Source organism: Acomys russatus, chromosome 30, assembly GCF_903995435.1.
Source record: "Acomys russatus chromosome 30, mAcoRus1.1, whole genome shotgun sequence".
Taxonomy (NCBI): domain Eukaryota; kingdom Metazoa; phylum Chordata; class Mammalia; order Rodentia; family Muridae; genus Acomys; species Acomys russatus.
The window spans coordinates 23,453,715-23,476,632 of NC_067166.1; the positions used below are offsets into that span (position 1 = coordinate 23,453,715).

The 22,918-nt window shown below is 42.4% G+C and overlaps 1 protein-coding gene across 4 annotated transcripts in view; it reads right to left on the reverse strand.

Moving 5' to 3' along the window:
- Positions 1 to 22,918, reverse strand: part of Mast4 (microtubule associated serine/threonine kinase family member 4) — a 612,814-nt gene that overhangs the window by 34,698 nt on the left and 555,198 nt on the right. For all 4 annotated transcript variants that reach the window (XM_051172307.1, XM_051172306.1, XM_051172308.1 and 1 more), the window contains 8 exons: positions 21,245 to 21,346; positions 19,748 to 19,880; positions 15,967 to 16,034; positions 13,792 to 13,877; positions 5,926 to 6,134; positions 4,147 to 4,285; positions 2,334 to 2,466; positions 1,372 to 1,537 (listed from right to left, as the gene is read on the reverse strand). In XM_051172307.1, coding sequence (XP_051028264.1) covers positions 1,372 to 1,537; positions 2,334 to 2,466; positions 4,147 to 4,285; positions 5,926 to 6,134; positions 13,792 to 13,877; positions 15,967 to 16,034; positions 19,748 to 19,880; positions 21,245 to 21,346 — 1,036 coding nt within the window. The remainder of the gene's footprint in view (positions 1 to 1,371; positions 1,538 to 2,333; positions 2,467 to 4,146; positions 4,286 to 5,925; positions 6,135 to 13,791; positions 13,878 to 15,966; positions 16,035 to 19,747; positions 19,881 to 21,244; positions 21,347 to 22,918) is intronic.

Below are 22,918 nucleotides of genomic sequence, written 5' to 3' on the forward strand. Positions count from 1 at the left end.
GTTAAGACCAAAGAAGAAGAAGAAGAAGAAAAAAAAAAAAAACCAAAAAAACAAACAAACAAAAAACCAAGGAAATCATAGTAATGGAAGTATTTAAAGCCTGTCAGAGATATTAGAGTCTGTTCTTGCTCTAAACGAGTTTGCCCGGAGATAGGTGTGCATGCTTGTGCGTATGGAAATGCAATAAAAAGATGAGTTATTTTTGTGTGCGCCTGCCTCTAGCTTCCTCTGCTGCAGTTTAAATCTGATTTGGAAAAATAAAACATGAATATGCATCAGAGCCGTAAGGCATCAAGAACAAAGCCAGCATTTGCTGCTTGTGTTAATTAAACAGTTGATTCCCTTTGCCATGCAGGCCTTGGTCTGTCAGAAAACAGCCTAGTTATAAATCCATAAACAGCTCAGATATTATATAAAGGGCTTTTACACTGCGGGCAATTCAACAAACCTACTTTGGTAAAGTTTACAAATATGCCTGGCTTGCAAAGCCAGCGTCAGAAAATAATAGTGCAATTAAGGGCTCTTCATGAGCACAATGAATTTCCCCCTATTTCCATTGCCAGCTGGCATAAGCACTGTCCAGGATGGGACCTGAGGTAGTTGATGGAGCTATCAGTGGGGCCTGACAACCTTTCAGGTAGAGAAGCCTTTTCTGTCATCTATGCATTGGGGGACATTTACAAAAATCAGCCAGGAGGGGAGCCATGGCCCCTACTTAATCATCATTTAGGTGTGCTGCATGCTGCATGACAACAGTGAGGGTCAGCTCTCAGGTTAGGATCTAAAGGTTATTGAATTTTAAATGGAAGATGAACAGCTGCTATAGAAATAACATTACATACCACCACTACCAATGAAAGCATTAACAATCTGCGGATTCAATTTACTGCCTTCCCGTTCTCATTATTTATTATTTGGTAGACATTTGTTTTAGGGTTTATTACATTTTTGTTAATTTCTTCATTGTGCCATTAGCCATTTTTTTTCCCATTTATGTAAATGTTACCCACATTAACCTTTTCTTCCCTGGTGCAACTTTCCTATTAAGAAAATGGAGGCCGGCCGACAATGAAAGCATCTGTAAATCCCTCGCCAATTTTCTTTTGGGAAAAGGAGTCGGCAATGAAAGCCGGACACGTCACCCGCCCATTTCCAAATTCCATGCTAACAAAACTCCCTCAGATCAATTTCGGCCCGCATCACTCCCTTGAGAATGAGCGAATTGGTTGCGTGTTATGATTAAGTGAGTTCTTTTAGCTTTGTTGGCTTCAACGTCTGACAAAGGTGAACGTTTTTAGGGACACACGACAGATTTATGGTAAGTAGCTGTTTCCCAGTAGTGGCCCAGAGATAGCTCTAGATGATATTTACCACTGATGACTTGTCCAAATAGCTCTTCTGGAGTGTCCCCAAAGAAAGGCACACATCCAACCAGAAACTCATAGAGAATGACGCCCATGGCCCACCAGTCCACAGGCTTTCCATAGCCCTGTCTCAGAATCACCTCGGGGGCGATATACTCAGGAGTACCACAGACCTAAAATAAAATTGCGGTATTAGAATCATTGGACATAGCTTAAAATGAACAAGATGACTGCATGATTATTCTGCCCCAAATACCCCTGCTCACCTACAAAGGAACACATGGGCAGAGGCCTCGAGGACACACACGACAACGAAAAAGGACTTAACACAGCCATTACGCTTAGTTTCAAATCGCAAACCCCAACCTGTGCCTAGCTTTATACAGTACTAGAGACTGTTTTTACAGCGGAAAAAGAATAGCGCATGTTGACTCGGTCCCTATTATCTGTAGTTCAATTGTTTGTATGACCAAACTGATTCTCGCCTCGGTTATATCAGGGAGGCGTGGCAGTTGAGATGGGTTTACCTTAGGTAACTTCACAATGAACAGATTGTGGGCACATGGTAATGAGGCATGCTTAAAAGGAAATGGGCCATAGCTGGGATACTAGCAGCTGAGACTGTGCAATGCATCACGGGTTCCGAGAGTGCTCTATTGAGACTCCTGAATTCCTCACAAAACCAGTTTTCCATTTGTCTCTCTCACCCTCTCACTCGTGTGCAATTAGACCGTTCATCTTGCTAATAGATCGTAATGCTAGGGGAGGAATGTAGAGGGATCATCGGACAGTACACGGAGGCCCAGGGAGACAAATGGGTGCCTTTTGCACTTTATTAAAGGCAAGGCCTTATACAGACATCCAAACAGCAGCAGTAACGTGGAGGTGGCCTTACACAGCCGGATTCTGCATTCACTGGCTGCAGTGGGCTTTGTGTCTCTCCACGGATAGAACAGCACCCGAGTTTACCTGCTTATCCAGGAACTCTCGGGCATCCTTCTCAATGTGACCTTCATAGAGATTGGTAGTCATGCTCATGAGCCCCACCTTAGACAATCCAAAATCAGTCAGCTTTATGTGCCCCATGGAGGTGACCAACAGGCTAGGAGACAGAAGGGCAATAACACAGCAATCACTTTAAAGCAAATTCTGTTGTTTCAGTCCTCCCTCTTTCCCCCTTTGGTTTGTAAAACATCAACCATATTGCAAAACGAAGAGGGAATTGTGCAAAGATATAAGCTATTTGCATTTGACAGATGAATGTAAGTCAGAGGTCAGGGCCAGAGCTAAGGCTCTACTACTGTCTTTGTTGGAGCAATCATATCTAACATTATCTTTTAAAAACTCAAGTATGGAACTCTGATTTCTTTCTATTTTCATATCTACTTCAGTCTACAGCTGTACCACCTGGATTGTGCCTGATCTCGGAATTATTTTATTTTGAAAGTTATGTGAATATGTGTGTGTGTGGGGGGGGGTGTTAGCATGTGCACATGTGAATGAGGTTGCCCACTGAGTCCAGTGGAGACCATGAAAGGCCACAATGCTGGAGACGGAGGTGGAAAGAAGGAGCCTAACATGAGTGCTGGGAAGCAAACTCAGGCGCTCTGCAACAGCAGTGCTCAGCCACTCAGCCATCTCTTTCCAGCCATCTCTGTCCATTTTCAGAATAAAAAAAACCGGACAACAAATGATCTGATAATCCATCCTCTGGCATACACCAGGAATCCACTTGCAATTAAAGCAAGACATAGATAAAAGAACCTGGACAGAAAAAAGAATGCAGTTTTTCATACTTCCACTTCTCATTTGAATTTCAACTCATTAAGCACAAATCTAGAATTCATTTTATATGCAAAAAAGTTTACATTTGAATATATTAAAATATTTCATTGTAAGTAAAAAAAAATATTATATCAATTAGAAAGTTAAAGTAATAGAGGATTTCTAAGAAGCTACTAGAAGGCGGGCCAGGCCATGGTGGCATATGCCTTTGATTCCATCACTAAGGAGGCAGAGGCAGGTGGAGCTCTGTGAGTTTGAGGCCAGCCTGGTCTCCAGAGTAAGTTTCAGGACAGTCGGGGCTATCTAGAGAGACTCTGTCTTAAACAAACTGACAGACAAAAAAAAAAAAGAAAGAAAAAAAAAAAAGCTACCAGAAGGAATCATGCCAAAATTCCAATAGTTTCGTATGAAATTGTTCTCCCCTTCCCGTGTGCTCTCCCAGCTTTCTCATGAGCACTGTAGTCTTAGTTTGTCATGTGCTTTCCAACACACTTGGCATCTCGTATTAGTGCAGGAAGCATGAAGTATCCCCACAGGTGACGTGAAGATGAATGGCTAGCCGCTTGGGGACAATTCTACCCATGTCTCAAGTGGAAGCCTACTATGATCTCCAAGCTAACAAGGTGTAAGTAAAACAGACTATCCCATCACATATATTACCATAGGAAGGTAAAGCCCATCCAAGTATGGTGCCAAATACAAAATGCTTCAGAAAACAACACTTTCTATGTCACTGCTCAAAGATGTATATGATAAAAAGGCAATTGCTCTAGCTTTAGAGCTATTTCCCCCTATTTCTCATAAGTTCTCATTGTAAGAATTGTAATCTTTCAGGAAATATGTAAAAATTACCATAAAGTTACTATTGAAGCAACTCACTTTTGTATTAGAGAGAATTTTTGAAGTGTGCAAATAGCTTTAAAAACATTTCACAGACAAAAGAAAACGTTCAGTATTATGCATAGGGAGGCATTTTTTTCCCCCTCAGTGCACATACTTATCTGGCTTCAAATCCCTGTGTACAATTCCATAATTATGCAGATACTCCAAGGCCAAGACTGTCTCAGCAAAGTACATTCTGGCCATATCAACTGGGAGAGGACCCATGTTTTTCATCAAGGTCGCGCAGTCTCCCCCTGTAAAACACGGGAAACACACTTGGTAGGAATAGCATCAAGCCGGATTAATGGAGGCTAGCACGGTAGACCTTGGAACTTCAAAGCAGAATCCCATCCGTGAATGGAGACCGTGTTAAGTCGTCATGTTTCTCATTAAGATGCGGAGTGAAGAAAACAGTTTGCCTCCCAAGGGAGCTACATTCTGAAGAACCTCTACCGTCATGCGGGGTGATAGTACTAATTTATAATACATCAGTATGTAACACAGAGGCTGGAATTAGATTGCAGAGATGGAATCCTACGGTCTCTGGAGCAGCTGGGAGCTCTGAGGAAATTAAGTTGGTTGTCTTGGTTACTTCACTACAGTATCAGGTTAGAAATGTCACCCTGTACAGCAGTGGTTCTCAACCTGTGGGTCACAATCCCTTTGGGGATGGGGGGGAGGTAGAAAGATCCTTTCACAGTGGTCCCATATCAGATATCCTGCATGGCAGATATTTGCATTACTATACATAACAGCAGCAAAATTACAGTGATGAAGAAGCAATGAAATAATTTATGGTTGGGGGTCGCCATGACATGAGGAACTGTATTAAAGGGTCACGGCACTAGGAGGGTTGAGAACCACTGCTTTATAGGATTATTTGGGGTTCATTTTATGTAAAGGTGAGAGGATCTAGCCTCATACATACCAAATGTGATAAAAGATTATTATAGAAATAATGGCAACGATAGTTCAGAAACAAACTGCTGGGGCGGCAGAAAGACAATGGATGGAAGGCAGGCGTTAGGCCCTACCTACCACTCACTTCCCACTAAAGCTCCCTTTCCTGGCTGTCAATCCACCTAGCAGCGAAACAGAAAAGTTTTGAGCAAAATTCTCTATCATTTCTTGGAGATTTGCAGTGAGGGGTGCCTTTTCAACGGGCCTAAACCAGACTAAGAGAAGATGGTCTGGGCTTTTGCTGATCTGTTCATTTTAGTAGCTTTATGTCAGTGAATCAGGGAGATGGAAAGTCTCAGAAATTTAATGAGAAAAAAAAAAAAAAAAAAAAAAAGGAGAGAGAAATGAGATTACTTGGAACATTTAAAGTGCATACCACAAAGTGGCATGGTCAGGCATGCTGGTCAGCCTAGCTTTTCAGAGACTGAGGCAGGAGGATTATAACGCTGTGGCCTGCTTGGCTACAAAGAAAGACTGTCTAAAAGGAAAGAAAGAGAAAAAACAAAAGGGGAGATTGGGAAGACCGGCTGGAGTTTTACTTTCCCACCATAGGCTAAAAAGGATATATTCTAAGTTCACTTTTTGAGAAGACTAATTATAATGAACACATTTTATGATCTGTGATAAAAATAAGTAGGGAAAAAAAAACCTATCACCTATATCCAACTATAATAGCCAATTGCAGGGAGGTAGTTAGGATTAGGAGCTATTAAAAAAGAAAACAACCTTCTCCCAAATCACACTAATCTTCCCTTTGTTACAGAGACAGGCATTTTACAAGCAATTATCAGAGGATAATGACTGGGAATTCTGCCACCTTGCTGCTGGCCGTGGCTCCTAGGTAGATACAGCCGCTGTGGAGCACACACAGGAAGCTTTGGCTACCGCGTCTGGGCATGGGTGCCTTGCTCTCCATGTGGGGAGACTGATTTACCTTCCACATACTCCATGACCATGCACAAGTGACGCCTCGTTTCAAAGGAGCAATACATGCTGACCACAAACGGGTTCTCTGCGAACGTCAGGATGTCGCGCTCCACGAAGGCCTGCTGGATCTGGTTCCGAAGGATGAGGTTCTGCTTGTTGATTTTCTTCATGGCAAACCTCTGCCGGGATTCTTTATGCCGGACAAAGTAGACCGCCCTGAAACGGGAGCGCAGGTAGTGGGTGGGTTCACAGGAAGAGAACACTAAGGATGCTGAGGGATACGCGCGCCATATAAGAGACATGCTTTTGGAGTTTGTGACAGCTTGAGCTAAGGTCCTACCGGTGTGCTTGTGACTTAGAAACAATCCATTCCAGGCCAAAGATTGACAAAAAAAAAAAAAAAACAAACAAACAAAAAAAAAACAAACAAAAAAAAACCAAACCAAACCAAACCAAAACTCGAAAAAAAAAAAAAAAAAACCCAAACCCAAACCCAAACCCCAAAACCTTTTAATAAAGATCACACATAAAGCATCAAATTTGCTTTCGCTGCTCCAAAAAAAAAAAAAAAAAAAAAAAAAGGAGGCAGACAGTCCCCAGAGTGAGCTATTTCCCAAGAGCTAGCTGATGTTTTCAGTTTTTCCACAAACAAAACAAAATCCGATATATAAATCAGAACTGGGAAGAATTAACAAAATTACATACAGATCACGAGCGGCATCCTTTCTAGCATTAGACATATGTTAGGCACGTTCTCTGGACCGACTAAAGCAGTCATTTTCTAAATGATACCCTTGGGCTCTGGAAAGAGGACCACGGCTTCTTAGAGTCTCTGGTTTCCAATTGAGAGTAATTACGTCCCGCGGAAGCTCCAGATACATGAGGGGTGTGGATGGGGATCTATGAGAACATTTCACAACAAAGAGTAGCATATTTCCTCGCTGCACACTCTCCACACATATCCTCTGTGAGGCCCTGCAGCAGTTTCCCAGTAACAGGTAAGGGGGAGGGGTTGACAGACAGCCAAGGAGCGGTGTGTCTGCCCTCCCCCACCTCCAGGCAACTTCATAGTATAAAATGGCCAGGCTAGGCCAGACTCAGTCTCTGCTATGGCTTTGCCCAGATAAAGAGTGTGAACTCCCGCCCCACCCCCCCCACCCCCGCCCACAGGGCTGGGGTGACATGGAGAGAGGAGTCTCAGGGGCAGGAGCCCTAAAAATCTCCAACAGGAAGCGAGCAGCAAGGAAAGGCCTCGGATGGCCTCCTTCCTTGCAAGTCACTCCCCTTGTTTTCATGGAAAGGCAGGGTTGAACTTCCAAGAAGGCAATGGCCAATTACATAATCCTCTAAAGGGCCACTAAGCCTTACAGGTTCGTGACAGGTTGGATAGTCTGCCCTGAACCAAAGGCATTGATCAAATAAATAATAATTTATCTAAAAAGCCACTGATCATGACACACACACACACACACACACACACACACACACACACACACACAGTATGCCTTCTAAAGCAAGGAGTTACATGAACTTAGATATGTTTTCCACTAGTTTGCTCAGTATGACTGAACAATGACTGGCTGGCTTGCAAGGCATGCTGGGGCACTCTGTTCCCACTGAACTCAGGGTATATACTGATGTAAGTTTGGGAATATCAAGTCTGACTTAGCCCATTATTAATGTTTTCTCTTAAGCGTTCAGCCAAGGGTTGCTTTTTCTTTCTGGTCTGTTTTTATATTTTCATCATATCTCCCCCTTTTCTTTGTTCACAATGTCACACATTTGTACTCCCCCCTCTCTCTCTCTCATCCTTGGCTTTGGTCTCTCCCTCTTCCATTGCTTCATTTATTTGGTTTTCTAGTTTTTTTTTTGGTCACTGTATAGTACAAAGGAAGGTCTCCTCATGACAGTCAAAATAACTCTCTGAGTGGCGCAGCACTTTGATTCTCACCGTAAAACAAAGTCACGTGAGAGTCAACCACTGGGCGTGCTAAGTTAGGGGGTCTCCTATAGGATAGTACGATGCTAGGCTCCCACAGACTACATTTATTCCTACACCTGTTTGGTTGGTTATACTTGCTATCAAAATCAACTAAATTCAGGCACATGGGAAAAAGCTAGAGGGTCAGACGCTCACGGTCATCCTTGGCTATATCAAATCAGAGGCCAATCTGGGCTGCGCAAGACTGTTTCAGAAAATGAGCTGATTCAATTACCAATAAGGCAACTGTTAGGATTTGAGTGTTAAATATCCCGCCCGCCCCCTCCCCCCCTGCCCCCCCCCCCCGCCTCCCTCAGACTCAAGTGTCTGAGCACCTGGTCTCGAAACAGAGGTGGTTTAGGAGTTGGTTGTGGAGCCTTTAGAAAGACCTAGCAGGGCTGGAGAGATGGATCAGTGGTTAAGAGCACCGCCTGCTCTTCCAAAGGACCCGGGTTCAATTCCCAGCACCCACATGGCAGCTCACAACTGTCTGTAACTCCAAGATCTGACACTAGCACACAAAAATAAAAAAAAATAATAATAAAATAAAATAAAAAAAAAGAAAGACCTAGCAATGGGGAAAAAGAGCGTGGCTGGGTATGTGTATGTGTGTGTGTGTTTGGGGGGGGGTCTCTGCTCCCTGGTTTAGGCAAGATGCAACATGTATGTTGCAAACTGCCACCACTATGGAAGGAGTTCCAATCCCCCTGTCCCAAAACCTCCCCTGTCTCTGGGAAAGAGACAAATTCCTCCTCGCTTAGGTGGGCTCCATCCTGTATTTGATAACGGTAAAGAGAAAAGCAACTAGGAACTAACAAACAAAGCAATGAAATGCCGCCACGAGACGGGAAGCTCTGTTGCTCATAAGTGTTTTGAAAGGTTTCAATAGGTACAGATGACTAAATAGAACCCTTTGGTTTAGCGGGAGTGAACTTTCCGAACAAAAGCTGACAAGACGACACTTACATTCAGATTGCCTCAGGTTTCAGTTCCACCTTTAACCTAGGAAGCAGAAACCACGTGTTCTAAGTTTGGCTCATGTCCCCTGTCTTCAAAGGTCTCAAAACCAAAGACAAATATACATATATGTAGGTTAAACCTAAGTCTTTACCATACACGCTTGCTTAAAGATTTCCATTATAACTAACTTAAAAAAATATTCTGAAATATCCGCTTCTCTTTCTAAAAAAAAAAAAAAAAATGATGTATTTATTTATTTGGTGTGCATTGGTACTTTGCCTGTATGTATGTCTGTGTGAACTGTCAGAACTGGAGCTACAGACAGTTGTGAGCTGCCACGTGGGTGTCGAACTCCGGTCCTCTGAAAGAGCAGCCAGTGTTCCTAACTACTGAGCCATCTTTCCAGCCCCCTATGACTAAGTTTTAAATCAACTAACCAGTTAGTACATAAGTCTATATCTGATGAAAAGCTTTTATTGTGTTTTCCTTTTTTAAAAATGACTGGTTAGGATAAAATAAAAAGTCTACAGATATTGAGAGCTGCTGCTAACCATGGTGGTGGCAGGATGTGGAGTACAAAACATAACTTAGCCAACCCCCAAATATAAGATACACATTGGTAAATAATTGTTAAAATTTCTTTTTCTTTCTTTCTTTCTTTCTTTCTATTTTTTTTTTTTTTTAAAGACAAGGTTTCTCTGTATAGCCTTGACTGTCTTGGACTTGCTTTATAGACCAGGCTTTGAACTCACAGTGATCCACCTGCCTCCGCCTCCCTAAGTGCGGGGATTAAAGGCATGTGCCACCATACCTGGTTTAAAATGAATTTCTGTTTTGTTTTGTTTTGTTTTTGTTTTTCGAGACAGAGTCTCTCTGTGTTAGCCTTGGCTGTCCTGGGCTAGCTTTGTAGACCAGGCTGGCCTTGAACTCACAGCGATCTATCTGCCTCTGCCTCCCGAGTGCGTGCGCCACCGCACCTGGCTAAAATGAATTTCTGAAATGGGAGATATATTTTTAAATAAAATTAAGAACTCAAAAATATAAATAGGAAAATGCCATCTTTTTATAATTGCTTGCCTCTTCTTCAAAGTCAAGGGGATTATAACTTGCCTTCCTGCGTGCCCTTCAGTATGTCGGCCCCCTCAAGACCCACATTCTGAATTTCACACTGAGACTCTCGCAAGGTTAATGCTTTGATTTTCCACCAAGAGTTGACCAAGCTGTTGACATGGATGAGACTTCTTACCTGGGGTTTGTGTTGCAGAATGTTTTGTGGGTGGGGATTAGCTGGCCATTTCTATAATGCTGGACATTGAGCACAGGGCCTTGGACATGTTGGGCAAGTGATCTACCACTGCACCATATCTTCTGCTTCTAGCTTATTTTATGTTCTTAGTTTCTGTTTTGCTTCTGGAGTATTATTATCGCTGTTTGTTTTTCAAGACAGGGTTTATCTGTGCAGCCCAGGCTGTCCTTGAACTCCCTCTGTAGACCAGGCTAGCCTCAATCTCAGAGATCCATCTGCCTCCGCCTCCCAAGGGCTGGGACTAAAGGCGTGTGACACCACTGCTCAGCTGGAGTATTATTCTTAATGCTAAAACTTATTTAATGATAATCGGGCCCGCCATATACATCTTTCATCTTTTCCTATGTGACAATGTTTTATAAATATACTTACACCAGCAGAGAGCAAGACATTGAGAAAGAGACTCAGAGCAGGAACAAAAAACAGATGCAGAGTCACGGATGGACAAGCAACACTGTCGAATGCACTGTGAGTGTCCTAATGACCCAACTCTGCACTGTCTGCTAAGCTTTCCTTATTTCTCTGCTTTCTGGGCCCCAGCATGGCTTTGTTGGAAAAGGCTAGTCTGTCTCTTCTCTACAGGAAAGCCCAAGAGCGGGACACGACATGGTGGAAAGGCAGCTGGGGACCCTTGCCCTCTGGGTGCCAGGTATCTCTCTGCCTATGCAAGATAAAAGCAAACAAAAAAGTAAGGCACATGAAAGGGATGCTGAAGCCCAGCGAACACCTGCCCCCGTTGGAACCACCATTCTAGTGCATATATAAAATTATGAGGCTCTGATAGCCCAGTGCACAAATGTGAGCCAGCAGATCCATAAGTGGGAGTAGGGCGGGGTTGAGGGAAGGGGTGGGCAGGTGACCATAACATATGTGAGTGGGTGTGCGTCAGCTAGCACTCATGGGTCTCACTAATAAATGTCTCTGGGCCCTTGAGGTGTGAGAGGACAGAGTATATCAAGAAAGAAAAGTAAAACGAGGGGAGGAATGTTGCGACTTTCAAGTGCTTAAATTCTGAGTCAATGTTATGCTTTTAGCTGTGTGTAGTGGCACACACCTGGAATTAATAGGATCAGGAGGTCAAAGCTAGTCTACGTAGCACATTTGAGGCCAGCTTAGACTACAGGAGACCCTGTCTTGACCCACCCAATCCAGAGGGAGGGGAGGAGAAGTCTTTAAAAACATTTGAGGTTATGGCTTATAAATCCAATCGATGCTCGATAGAAGTTAAGTTTTTATTTCTCCATTGGGATAACAGAACGTTGTGATCAAAGGGTACTTGTAGGGAGGGGAGAACTCCGCCTGAAACCAGAGATCCTCCTCCTCAGACAAGTGTAAAGGGTATCAACTCCCATCCCAGGGTCTTAAGCAGAGAACACAGACCAAAGAGGCCAGGACGATGATGGACTTCCTAGTTCCAGTCTTCTAAGAGCACTATGTTGGTTTAAAGGCAAGTTTCACTTCCATCCGGAGACCAGTCACCACTCACCAAACTGGCATCACAAGTACGGTCAGCAAGCACAAGGCCCAGTGCGTTATGTCTTACCATGCTTTTCTAATGAGAGGGTTAAGTCCCCAGCACCAGCAGCAACATGTGGGGGAGACACAGAGTCTGTGTTCCTCTGAGCCACTGATGTAAATAGCAATGGCCTGTTACACAGAAACCCAAGACAGTGGAAAGAGCCCATATCTTCTACCCGTCTAAGGCTCTATTTGTTCAGCTAGCCTGAAGACAGCATCGTGGCTTGGCCGAATTGACAGGGATAGCTCCGTTGCAATTTTAAATTAAAAATAATTCAGATAGAAAGGGAATCTGTCAGAAATGTAATGAGATATTGCATCAGAGAAGAGAAGAGGGAGGGGGAAATGGTTCTGGCTGATCAGCAGAGGCTCCGACAGGCAGCTTGTGAGCCCATTAATGACTTGGCCTGCATCCTGGGTGTTTACTAATTCACAGCTTGTTTAACTTCTTGTATATTCCCAACCATTCCCCAAAGTGTGATATACCTCATCTACTATACAGTGGTTTAATTGCACTACAAATGAGCTTACTCAACCAATTAGAACTCCAAATACTGCTAAGATACATGCCCAAGATTTACAAAAGTGTTGCTTCCTTGAACATCTCATTCTAGAATTCCTTCCACTGTGGGAAAAGAACTGAGCAGTGCTCCAACGTGCCTGTGAGGATCAACCTGCTGGTGTCTTTCTGCTAAGAAGGCCCGGGGTCATTTTTAGAAGGATAAAGAACCACAGAGCAAATGGTAATAAACAAATAAAAGGCGCCAATAATGGCATGGTAGAAAACTTTTAAGGAGGAAAGCATATATTGCAAAAAGATAACACCAGAAGCATTTATGGACCACGTCAGGAAACATGCCGTTTGACATAATCCTGAAAGCCAGTGAGGCATGGAGAAGGCTCACAAATATTTAAGTTCTTTGCAAAGTTAATGGTGTGGAAAGTATTAGTGGTGAAAAAAGCAGTAAGGAGAAACATCCCTTGTGGCTCAACCAAAATCACTGTCTCATCTGCTACTATGTGAATAAGTGGCAATAAATGTCTCAGGGATTATTTATTGCTCTCCTATACAGCTGGAATTGGGATTAATACTTAACTAAGATAGAATTCTGGGTAAGTCGAAAATGGATTAGCTCACAATGTGCATGTTTAATTGTCCTTCCACACTATTCATTGGTAACTCAGAATTTACTATTTATAATTTATTACTGTCACTATTTATACCCTGGAAAGGAAACTGTGTCTATAGAAATAGATCAAGGAATTCAGCAAGAGAAAGTCAAAGGTTCCCAGCACAAAGAAATAATAAATGTTTCAAGAAATGAAAACACCAGTTCTGACATCACCATTATACACCTATTGAAATACTACTGTATTACATGGTGCTGAAATGTACAGGGTGTGTGCAGTAAATGTCAACAGATAAGAAAACTAAAAAACAAACAAACAAACCAGCAGTGGCTCAAGCCTCTAATCCTAGCACTCAGCAGGAGGACCAGGAATTCAAGGCCATCCTTGGCTATACAGTAAGTTCAAGGTCAGCCTAGACTACATGAGATCCTGTCTCAAATTTTTGGAGAAAGGAAAGCCCATATTATCCATTATGAGTAGAGAAATACTAATAAAGGAAAAAGAAGGAAAAGTGACAGAAGTTTAGTGCCCGCTAGAATCCTAGAATGCCGTCGTTGAAGACATCTGTATGAGTCTATAATATAACTCTTTCTTCAGGAATAAAAGTGGGTCGGGATGCTGGTAATGTGGTTACAGGGTTTCGTTCAATTTAAGAAACATACTAGTGTATGAAGTCACACATAAGTGCTGTTTCACACTCTGTATAACATACATGGTTCCAACCAAGAGCAGAATGCCTTTTGGCATAACATCTTTCTCTCCAGGCTTCTAAAATAGGCCGTGGGTCACTGACTGTGTCTTCTGTTGGGCATTCAGAAGAAGTAACTCTGGCTGCATGTCACACTCAACGGCGAAGAAGCAGCCTTCTAAAATGACAGGCCCTGCACAGCATCTACTTAGCACAAGGCAAAACTGAAAACCAAATGTCACACTCAGGGGTGTTCAATATGCTAGAAAGCTCCGCCTGGAATACTCACCCATAGGCCCCATTGCTGATCAATTTAATTGTTTCAAAATCACTCTCTCGAGGTTTCCTTCGCAGTCTCAGGGAAGTATTTGAGCTCTAGGGAACAGAATGTGAAAGTTAAAACACAGTTCAGGCGTTGAGAAAATTACCGTAATGTGCAGTTTAACCTGCTGAACAAGGCATGGTGTTCCGGCCAGAGGACTTAGAAACAGCTCCAAGGATCTCGCTGCCCTAGCAGCAATGAGCTGTGGCCCCTCACAATTCCCTATCAGCTGCGTTTAAAGTAAACCAGTGCTGACAAGAGACTACACCTGAGGGTTTGGGAAACATAGCTTCATCCTGGCCCTACATTTTAACACTTACGTCTGCAATGCCAACCAAACCTTCTCTCTGCTTTCCAGGACAGCTGTCACCAGAGTTGGGGGAGAATATGGCCCCTCCGTTCCTGACCAGACCATGTCTCTTTCATTCTATGGTGCTCCGCAGATGGGAGGCAATGCATTTCTGAGGTGTGGAATCCCTCTCCATATTTACCTCTATGCCAGAAACCTTACTATGTCTTAAACCCTAAAAGTCTAAGTGACGGATCCCTTAAAAGGTTTAGCTTAATGAACAGGAATAACCTCACGGTGTCAACTACCAGTCTCTCATGCCCCATTCATCTCATCCATCATTCTGGAAGACTTCATGATGCTGAGGTGCGCACAAGTCTCTCCCCACGGACCTGTGGTCTCTCCCTATATCCTTCAGTTCATCTTTGGAAGGCCTGCACACCAGTTCCTTACCTTCTTCCCTGCCTCACTTCTTTCCTCACCTTATCATCTCTACTCAAGAAGCACAACCAGTTCCTGGCCTCAGAGCTACTTGACTTCCTCAATTCAAATGGCCGCCTGCCTCTTCGCCTTCCCCTTGGCCTCTCTGGCCATAGGATCCAAGTGTTATCATTGCTACATTACTTCTGTGGCTTCATGTTTGGAACTATTGAAGCCAGGGACCATGTGCTTACTCTACACAGGCTCTCCTGTTTCATTAACTCTTCCTTTATTTACATCAGCAAAGATGACATCACTCAGAATGCCACTGGAAACTCTCCCTCCAGGAGCCTGAAGATTGCAGATTATAACTCAATAGATGGTTCTTAGGTATATTCCAAAGGAACTGCAGTTTCAACGCATCTCGATAATAACAGTTATGATAGTGAGATCAGCACAGCAACTATCGGTTAGCACTTAACTATGGGGCACTGTCCTAGCCACTGTACGTAGACTATTTCGTTTCGCTTTTATCCAGATGGAGAAACCGAGGCTCGGAGAACTTCCTCCTCTGCCTAGAATGCAGACTCTGTAAGACGTAGAGTTAGTGTTCAAATCCAGGCAACCTGGACCTAGGGTCTGGGTTCTCAAACCCCAGTCTGTATATAACGCACACCACCTCCCTAGTCACTTGGCTTCATCCTGGCTTCTCGGATGTCACTCACGTCTTAGATGAATGGCCCCAGTCGGCAGGGCCCCTCACCAGTGCCACTGAAGGTGCCTCTTAACTGATTTCCCTCTGGCGACCCATCCTGCTCTCTGTATCCTATCTGCTTTCAAGCCATGGCTCTGGCCAGGCCATCTCCGCTGCCTCTACTCTCATCCATTGCTCAGTTGCCCTCCACTACCCTCAAGAATAAGGCCCCCTGATATGCGTGAGCAGGATCCTAGGGACTAGCTTCCATCAAGCTCTCCAGCTCTGGCGTCTGCTTTGCTTTGGAGCTCAGATAGACCCTGCATCTGCCGTGGGTCCCTGTCCCTTCATGTCCTGTTCACTTGACCCCTTTTCAACTCCATGGCCACGCCCCTTGGAGAATCTTCTGGGACTGTCAATTCAGAAACATCTGTTTATGGAATGATCCCCTAGCTTGTGGTCACCTTGTCTTCGTGGATGTTATTCATGCTCATAGCTGCTATTTTGGAGTGTATGAAGTCGGCTTGTAGATTTCTGCTTCTCTTAGGAGTGAGGCACTACAATTATGTACCCCATACTTTGCCCACAGAAAGACAATAAATCTTTATGGAATAAAGTAATTAACACAGTCAAAAATCTCCAGATGCTAAGAAACAGAAAAACAAACAAACAAACAACAACAAAAAAAAACCAACCACCAAAAAACTCAGCATCATATTTCATCAGGAAAGTTACTCACGCTCACAGACTCGTCCGTCTCTGGCGTTTCTGCTGTCCCACTATCATAATTCCCCAACTGAGCCATTTCTGAGTGTAAAAAAGAAGAGGAAGAAAAAAATATTGAAATTATACACAACAAAGCCAAAACAGAAGAGAAATAAATTCTCATTATTTATATGTGCACATCTTACAGTCCACAAGTCAAGAACTGACAGCTAACATTTTGAACATGTTCTAAGGACATTTTTTTTTTTTTCCGGATCTCCCAATTTTATGACTAGTCAGACCTAGGGACAAGGGACATGGGACACTGGGCCTCTGCTCCAGGAAGCAGCAGTAGCCACTGGCTCATTGCAAACAGTGTAGCTTGCAAAGCCTTGGGTGAGCTAGCAGCTTCGTAGCCAAGAGCAACAAGTCTTTCCAGAACTTGACATGCAACAAAGATGCACTGGCTACAATTTGAAAATGATTCTTGGTTGCAGGGAAACAAAGAATGCATGTCATTTGCCAGAGGCAGTAATGGTGCTGGGTACCGGGGGAACAGGGGATACAGATACCTGGGTTGTCACTTCTTAGTTGAATGACTTTTTAACTTCAGGTTCTTCTGAGAGATGTGAGCAACATTATGTTTTAGAGCTTTTGTGATATCACACATGCCAATGCATGTGAAGCTCTTAGCATGTTCACTAATAGGAATTAAGTGCTCATTAAATGTTGATTGTTATTTATTAATTACATCGTACGGAGTATTCAGCTCTGGGACGGATGCCACAAGCTTGACACAAGCTTAAGTACTTCCCTGGTGGTCTAGTTAAAAGTGACAAAGACATCTAATGTCTAATTGCTCAGCCCATGGTTTGGAGAGCCTCACTGAGTTTAAGTAAACGACAAAGCCTAATTCTTTTAATGTTCATCTTCATACTATCTTTAAGATTTTTTGTTTTGTTTTTCAAGACAGAGTTTAACTGTGTGGCCTTGGCTGTTGTTTTATAGACTAGGCTGGCACTGAACTCACCAAGGTCCACCTGCCTCTGCCTCCTGAGTGCTGGGATTAAAGGCGTAGGCAACCCAACCAAAAAGACATTTTAAAATAAAGAAAATGAAAGAATTCTCTCCAAAAGATTTTAATTTTTCAAAATTGAAAGTGTCACCAAAAAGTTATAGATTTTTAGCAGTTTTGTAAGCATTTAGAATTGATTTTTGGGCCTTTATTTCATGTTTGTGTTCTTATAAGCACAACTGTCTTTTTGGGGACGGGGCAGTGACTACTGCTAAGGGAGTGGAGGCAAAACTACACTGAGTACTGCCTTTAGGTGAAAAATGTATAAATTCCAGATTCTGAAACAGCTGGACAGTGGCACTAACTTCCCCACTTTAGATCGAGGTAAAATTCCTGGACAAAACTGTGTTCAGAGCAGATACTGTCTTGGTGTCATCACAGACACGACTCAGTCCCGCAGTGTGGCAGGCACCTTAGACACAGGGACTTGGAGAAACTGATATGTACTTGGCTTGAGACAATATTTGATATGGTGTAGCAAAAATAGTAACAGGCATTTATATTTGATACTCATCACGAAGATTAGGTCTGTGAATTTATACTTCTTTAATTTTATGGAGACACAAAGTGGCTTATGTATGTATTTGCGCAGTCCAGGTCACAGCTCAGTCTTGAACTCATTCCTATGTACCAAAGGACAGACATCAGTTTGTCCAGTTTGACATTAACAAGAAAAGGAAACAAACAAACAAAAAAACAACTCAGAGTTTGTAGTCAAATTACCTGGAGAAGTCACATTTTAAGTATTTAAAAATACACTGATGGTGGACCATGGTGGCGCACACCCTTAATCCCAGCACTCGAGAGGCAGAGGCAGGTGGATCTCTGTGAGTTCAAGGCCAGCCAGGTCTACAGAATGAGTCCAGGACAGCCAAGGATGTTATGCAGAGAAACCCTGTCTCAAATTAAAAAAAAACCAAAAACAGAAAAAAAAAAAAAAATTGAAAAACTACTCTTAGAATGAAGCAAGAAAATTATTAGGAGTACAGAAAAATTTCCAGTGATAAATTTACACTGTCCAACTTAAATGTGTCAAATTCCATTTTTTATTTTCTTAAACATCTATTCATATATATGAGAGGGTATCGCATTATTCGTGTGCCAAAGTTCTGCCTACAGTGACGTTTACTGTTGCAGAAGAAAACTGCACAGGGCAGGGCTCACCGGTTGACAAGTCATAGGCTGACACAGCCTTAACTGTACCGGCATGAAGAATCACTCTAACATGCTTTGACAACCTGCCCTCTCCAATTATTTTCATAAAAAACAAAACAAAACAAAACAAAAAAACAAATTAAAAGATGGTTCTGTTTTAAACAGAATTTCAGCTAAATAACTATTATCTGGGAAATCCATATTATTTGTAAGCAGTGGGTAGTAATGGGATGGAACTACGAGTCAGCTTTTGAGGCAGGAAGCTAAGCCATCATTTTGTAATGCCTGAAGAGATTTTTTTAAAAACTCATCTAAATACCATTAGGCATCTGCCCTTTTTATTCCATTGATTTAAACCATTTCTGAACACTCATGACTCAAAAAGGTAAAGATGGTAATTTAAAAGCCATGGGAGGAAATCTCTCCCCAGGGGACTTTTCAGAAAGGCAGCCACCAGTCTCTCTCTGTGTGTGTGTGAGGAATCTGTTGTGGTGTTGCTTTCAGTATAAATTTATCTGGCATTATCTCCCGGTAATGCATGCACCATTTCAGTAGGAGCAAAGATACAATGTCCGCAAGAGCAAACAAAGCAGAGAGAGAGCAGGAAAGGGCAGGGCAGAAAGGAGAGAGAGGGCTCCCTAGCTCAGGACAGGAAAAAAAGAAATCTTCTCCATCAACATTTACCTCCACCACGAACAACTGAGCAGGGTAAACACTGTCTGCAAATTCAATTTCATGATCCAGGAAGATGGTTTGAAATGAGGAAGTCAATGATTGTTTATGAGTCTTGGGCGGGGGGGGGGGGGGTGGGGGGTGGGATATGTAGAGTAAATGTTGTATGTAACAATATCAAACAGTAAACTAGACAAGTATGGGAGGGGATACCCATATTAGATTTTTTTTTTTTTAACGATATAGCCGGTTGGTGGTGGTGCATGCCTTTAATCCTAGCACTCAGGAGGCAGAGGTGGGTAGATCTCCATGAAATCTAGGCCAGCCTGGTCTACAAAGTGAGTCCAGGACAGGCAAGGAGACACAGAGAACAAATAAACAAAAAACAAACAAACAATATATTTCTTTCTTCATGGGGTTCAACTCTGTACCCTCTTACAAGCTTTGAAGGAATCACCCCCATAACCACTGGCTCCCCCTTTATAAGTTTCCTTTTTTCACGCTTACTTGAGACAAGTAAGCTTAAAACTGTACCTACCAATGCTGCTCCCAATTTAAAGTCATTTACTTTAGCTGCCTTACTCCCAAATCAAAGTTAGATGTCGCTTTTCTAATGAATGTTGCTTTCTAGGAACACTTCGAAAATTAAAGGCGCTCTTCAGAGGGACCCCACCGACTCTAGCAAGAGGAGAGGCCTCAGGGAGGATAAAATCCAAGTGCTGACACACAATGGGGCATGGTCACTTCTTCCTCTATACTCCAGTATGGCTATTTCTTTCCAGTACTAACCAGTGTCCCTCAGAAGGGGCCTTTTCATAGAGACATGCCACATAGGAAACAGGTACAGGTTCACCATGAGGCTCCTCAGATGCCACCGTTGGGGAGAGGGAAGGGTAGGCCTGGCCGCACTCACCTTCCAAAGGGTCCTTAGTGAGCCCCAGCTGGCTGATGATATATCTGGGGATGTCACTTTTGATTCCCTGACCTTCCTTGGCATGGCCTTCGGCGGCTTCCAATAGGTAATAAAATTCTTCAGGGTCAAACTCCTGGCAGACGACAGGCACAGATTAATAGTTCTCGGAGTCAAAAAGGCCTGAGGTTTTATTACATAAAATCTCACTCAGAACAAAGCTGACACGGCTGGAAGTTGTATAAGAAGAAAGGAGGCAAATGTCTTTACACACTACAGAGTTCTTGCTGCATACTTGAAGCCTAGTCACACTCCGAGGCAATGCATATCTACAGTTGGTAAGTTAAAGGAAATGACTATGTTCAGTTTTCCAGTTTCTTTGTGATATAACTTTGAAGGTACTATGTTCTGTTGAAGATCCAGAGCTCACTGAAAAACAAGGGATTTACTGTTGCTCTTTTTTTTTTTTTTTTTTTTTTTTTTTTTTTTAAGTTGAATTCTCAGTATGTTGCCTGGACTAGCCTCTGATTCCTCACCTTAAGACCTTCCACCTCTGACTTCTGAGTAAGTGAGGCTATTGAGCCATGAGTCCCCCCCCATGCCCAGCTGGGTTCGCTTTCTCCCCGAGATCTCCCCCTGCTGTGTCTCATCAGGCACTCTATGTATTTATGGAGCTATGAGTATTTCCATTTCATAAAACATTATGAATGTTAATTAAAGTCAGGGATAAAACCAAAGCACCTGCCACCGTGTACACATTGTGAGTGGTGCTGAAAGTCGTCACACATGGAGAGACGTTGGCAGTCAGCAGAAGTAAAAGTGAATTCACAGGCCCTTGAAGAATCCTGATGCTCAAAGCATCAAATTTGTTTACAGTTTTGACTGACACCTCAGAGCATCATAAAACCAAACATTTTGAAAAAAAAAAAAAAAAAAAAAAGAAAGAAAAGAAAATGACCACTGACCAAAAAGATACAAATAGTAAAAATATCTAATATCTACAAGGAGCAGTCCTCCAGACTCGCTATAGTCTTTCAAATGACTGTCAACTAGCAGTCTTCCTGGTCTCTTACTTCTAACACAGTGCATTGTAAAACAATAATTATAGCCACAGGTCACCACAGCCCTGACTTCCCTCAGCCTGAATCTCAGCAACTGCAGAAGCACGAGGCGCAGTAAGCATTTTAAATCAGCTGTGGCATAAGGTCATCATGCTGAAATACGGCCACGCCATATTATTTCATGACCATCCTTCAAGTTTGACCAGAATACAATATGACTACTGCTTAATAAGCAGCGCCAATGCCAGAATTCCTTCTCAAAATCGGAGAAGACAGGCCACATATGGATGCCATCAGATGCGTTCCCCGTGTCACAGTCCCTCCTGACTTTTTCCATTCAGCACCCGTGGTTGAAGCTAAGAGAAACTGGAGCCCTCCGGTGGCCGCTGCTTTCCACGGCTAACGATAAATAATGTAGTCACATCTAAAGGCAACTTACCAAGCACTCCAACAGGCGAGCAGGGCGAGCAATAACAATTAGGATCTTTCGGACTAGCTGTTTAATAAATGCCAGCTCTCCACTTTCAGAGCGATCATGAGCCTATGAAAAAGCAACGAGCAGAAAGATGATAGAGCGGGCTCCACTAAGTGGAAAAGAAAACCAGCAAAGCATGCTAATTAGGCAATATTTAAGAAAAAAAATCAGAAATTAAGTGACTTAGAAAACACTCTTACAAGACATTATCTCTAACGTAAATGGACACTATCAGGTATCTACAAAATAGCTCTATTAGCTAAAGTTTAACTGTAAAACTTTGATTTATTGCGCTTTAGAAATCGAATGTGAGAATAAGGACTGTTAACCTTGGCCATGGATGATGGAGACGTTAACTTTATGATCCATGGAGAACAGGGTACCAGCATAGGCAGCTGAACATGAACTTGAACCTGGCTGATGGAACAGTTTAGACATAGCAGCTAAGGTAGAGACAGATCACCTTTGTTACCCTGGGATCTAACATGGGCCTCTAACACACTCGAGAAATGCAGTTCACACGTTTAGTATGACAAGCCTGCAAGTCAGTTATTTCCTCACCTGTGGAACATATGTGTGCACTGCAAATGCTAACCACATATTCTTTATCTTCAGATGCATACGTGGATTCAACACCACTCACCAAATACATAGCATGCAGGTACTTAGCACAGCAAAACTGAACTGCCTTATGTACTTGTTGAATTTTACTCTATATGTTGGCCTCCGCACAATAACTAGTCCAACAGCAAAACTCAACTTGTTAATAGTCACTGACATTTTTAGTATTTTCTTGAAGCAATCTGACAATTCAATATTAAAGCTGGCATAGGATAAAATTTGGATAAAAACCATGCATGCTGATTTCCTAAGGCTTTTGTAATTTTTAAGGTTTTTATGATACACCTTCCTAAGGATTAAAGAAAAGAACCGACATGTTGCTAGTGCCATGGGATAAAATTCCAGAAACATTAAGAAACATGTTTGATTATCCTTGGGAGTGTTCATCAGTGGCAAGTCCCACCTTCAGAAGAGCTTGCAGACAAAATTTGTAAAAAATGATTACATCATGTCCACTACATTTAAGCTAAAGTCCCAACACACAGCTTGAAAGGAAGAAGAAGAAGAAGAAGAAGAAGAAGAAGGAGGAGGAGGAGGAGGAGGAGGAGGAGGAGGAGAAGGAGAAGAAAAAGAAAAAGAAAAAGAAGAAGAAATAATAATTATAGGATATAATATGTTCTACATCTTTAGGATAAAATAGCCCACACTTCAAACACAAGCTATCTTTAAATATTCTTTCTAATGTTTGTTTTTCAAGAAAAAGAAATTTTAGAAAATAAAGTTAATGCTCAGAAAAGTAACTCAGATTCTTCTTGTAGTTCATCATTGCTAAATACTAATCTTTAAAGACAAATTGAAAAGCAAACAAACAAAAGGCCTATCTAACTTCTTGGTGTCAGTTTGGCTGTTGCTACAATAAGTGCTGTTTCATGAATTCACAAACATAACAAATACTTAAAACAGATATACGTTTTGTTGTTTTTCCCACCAAAGGAGAATAGTCAATTCAAATGGCAAAGATTTCATTTCAACGACCATAAAATAATGACACATTCTGACTTCTAACAATCATCAACT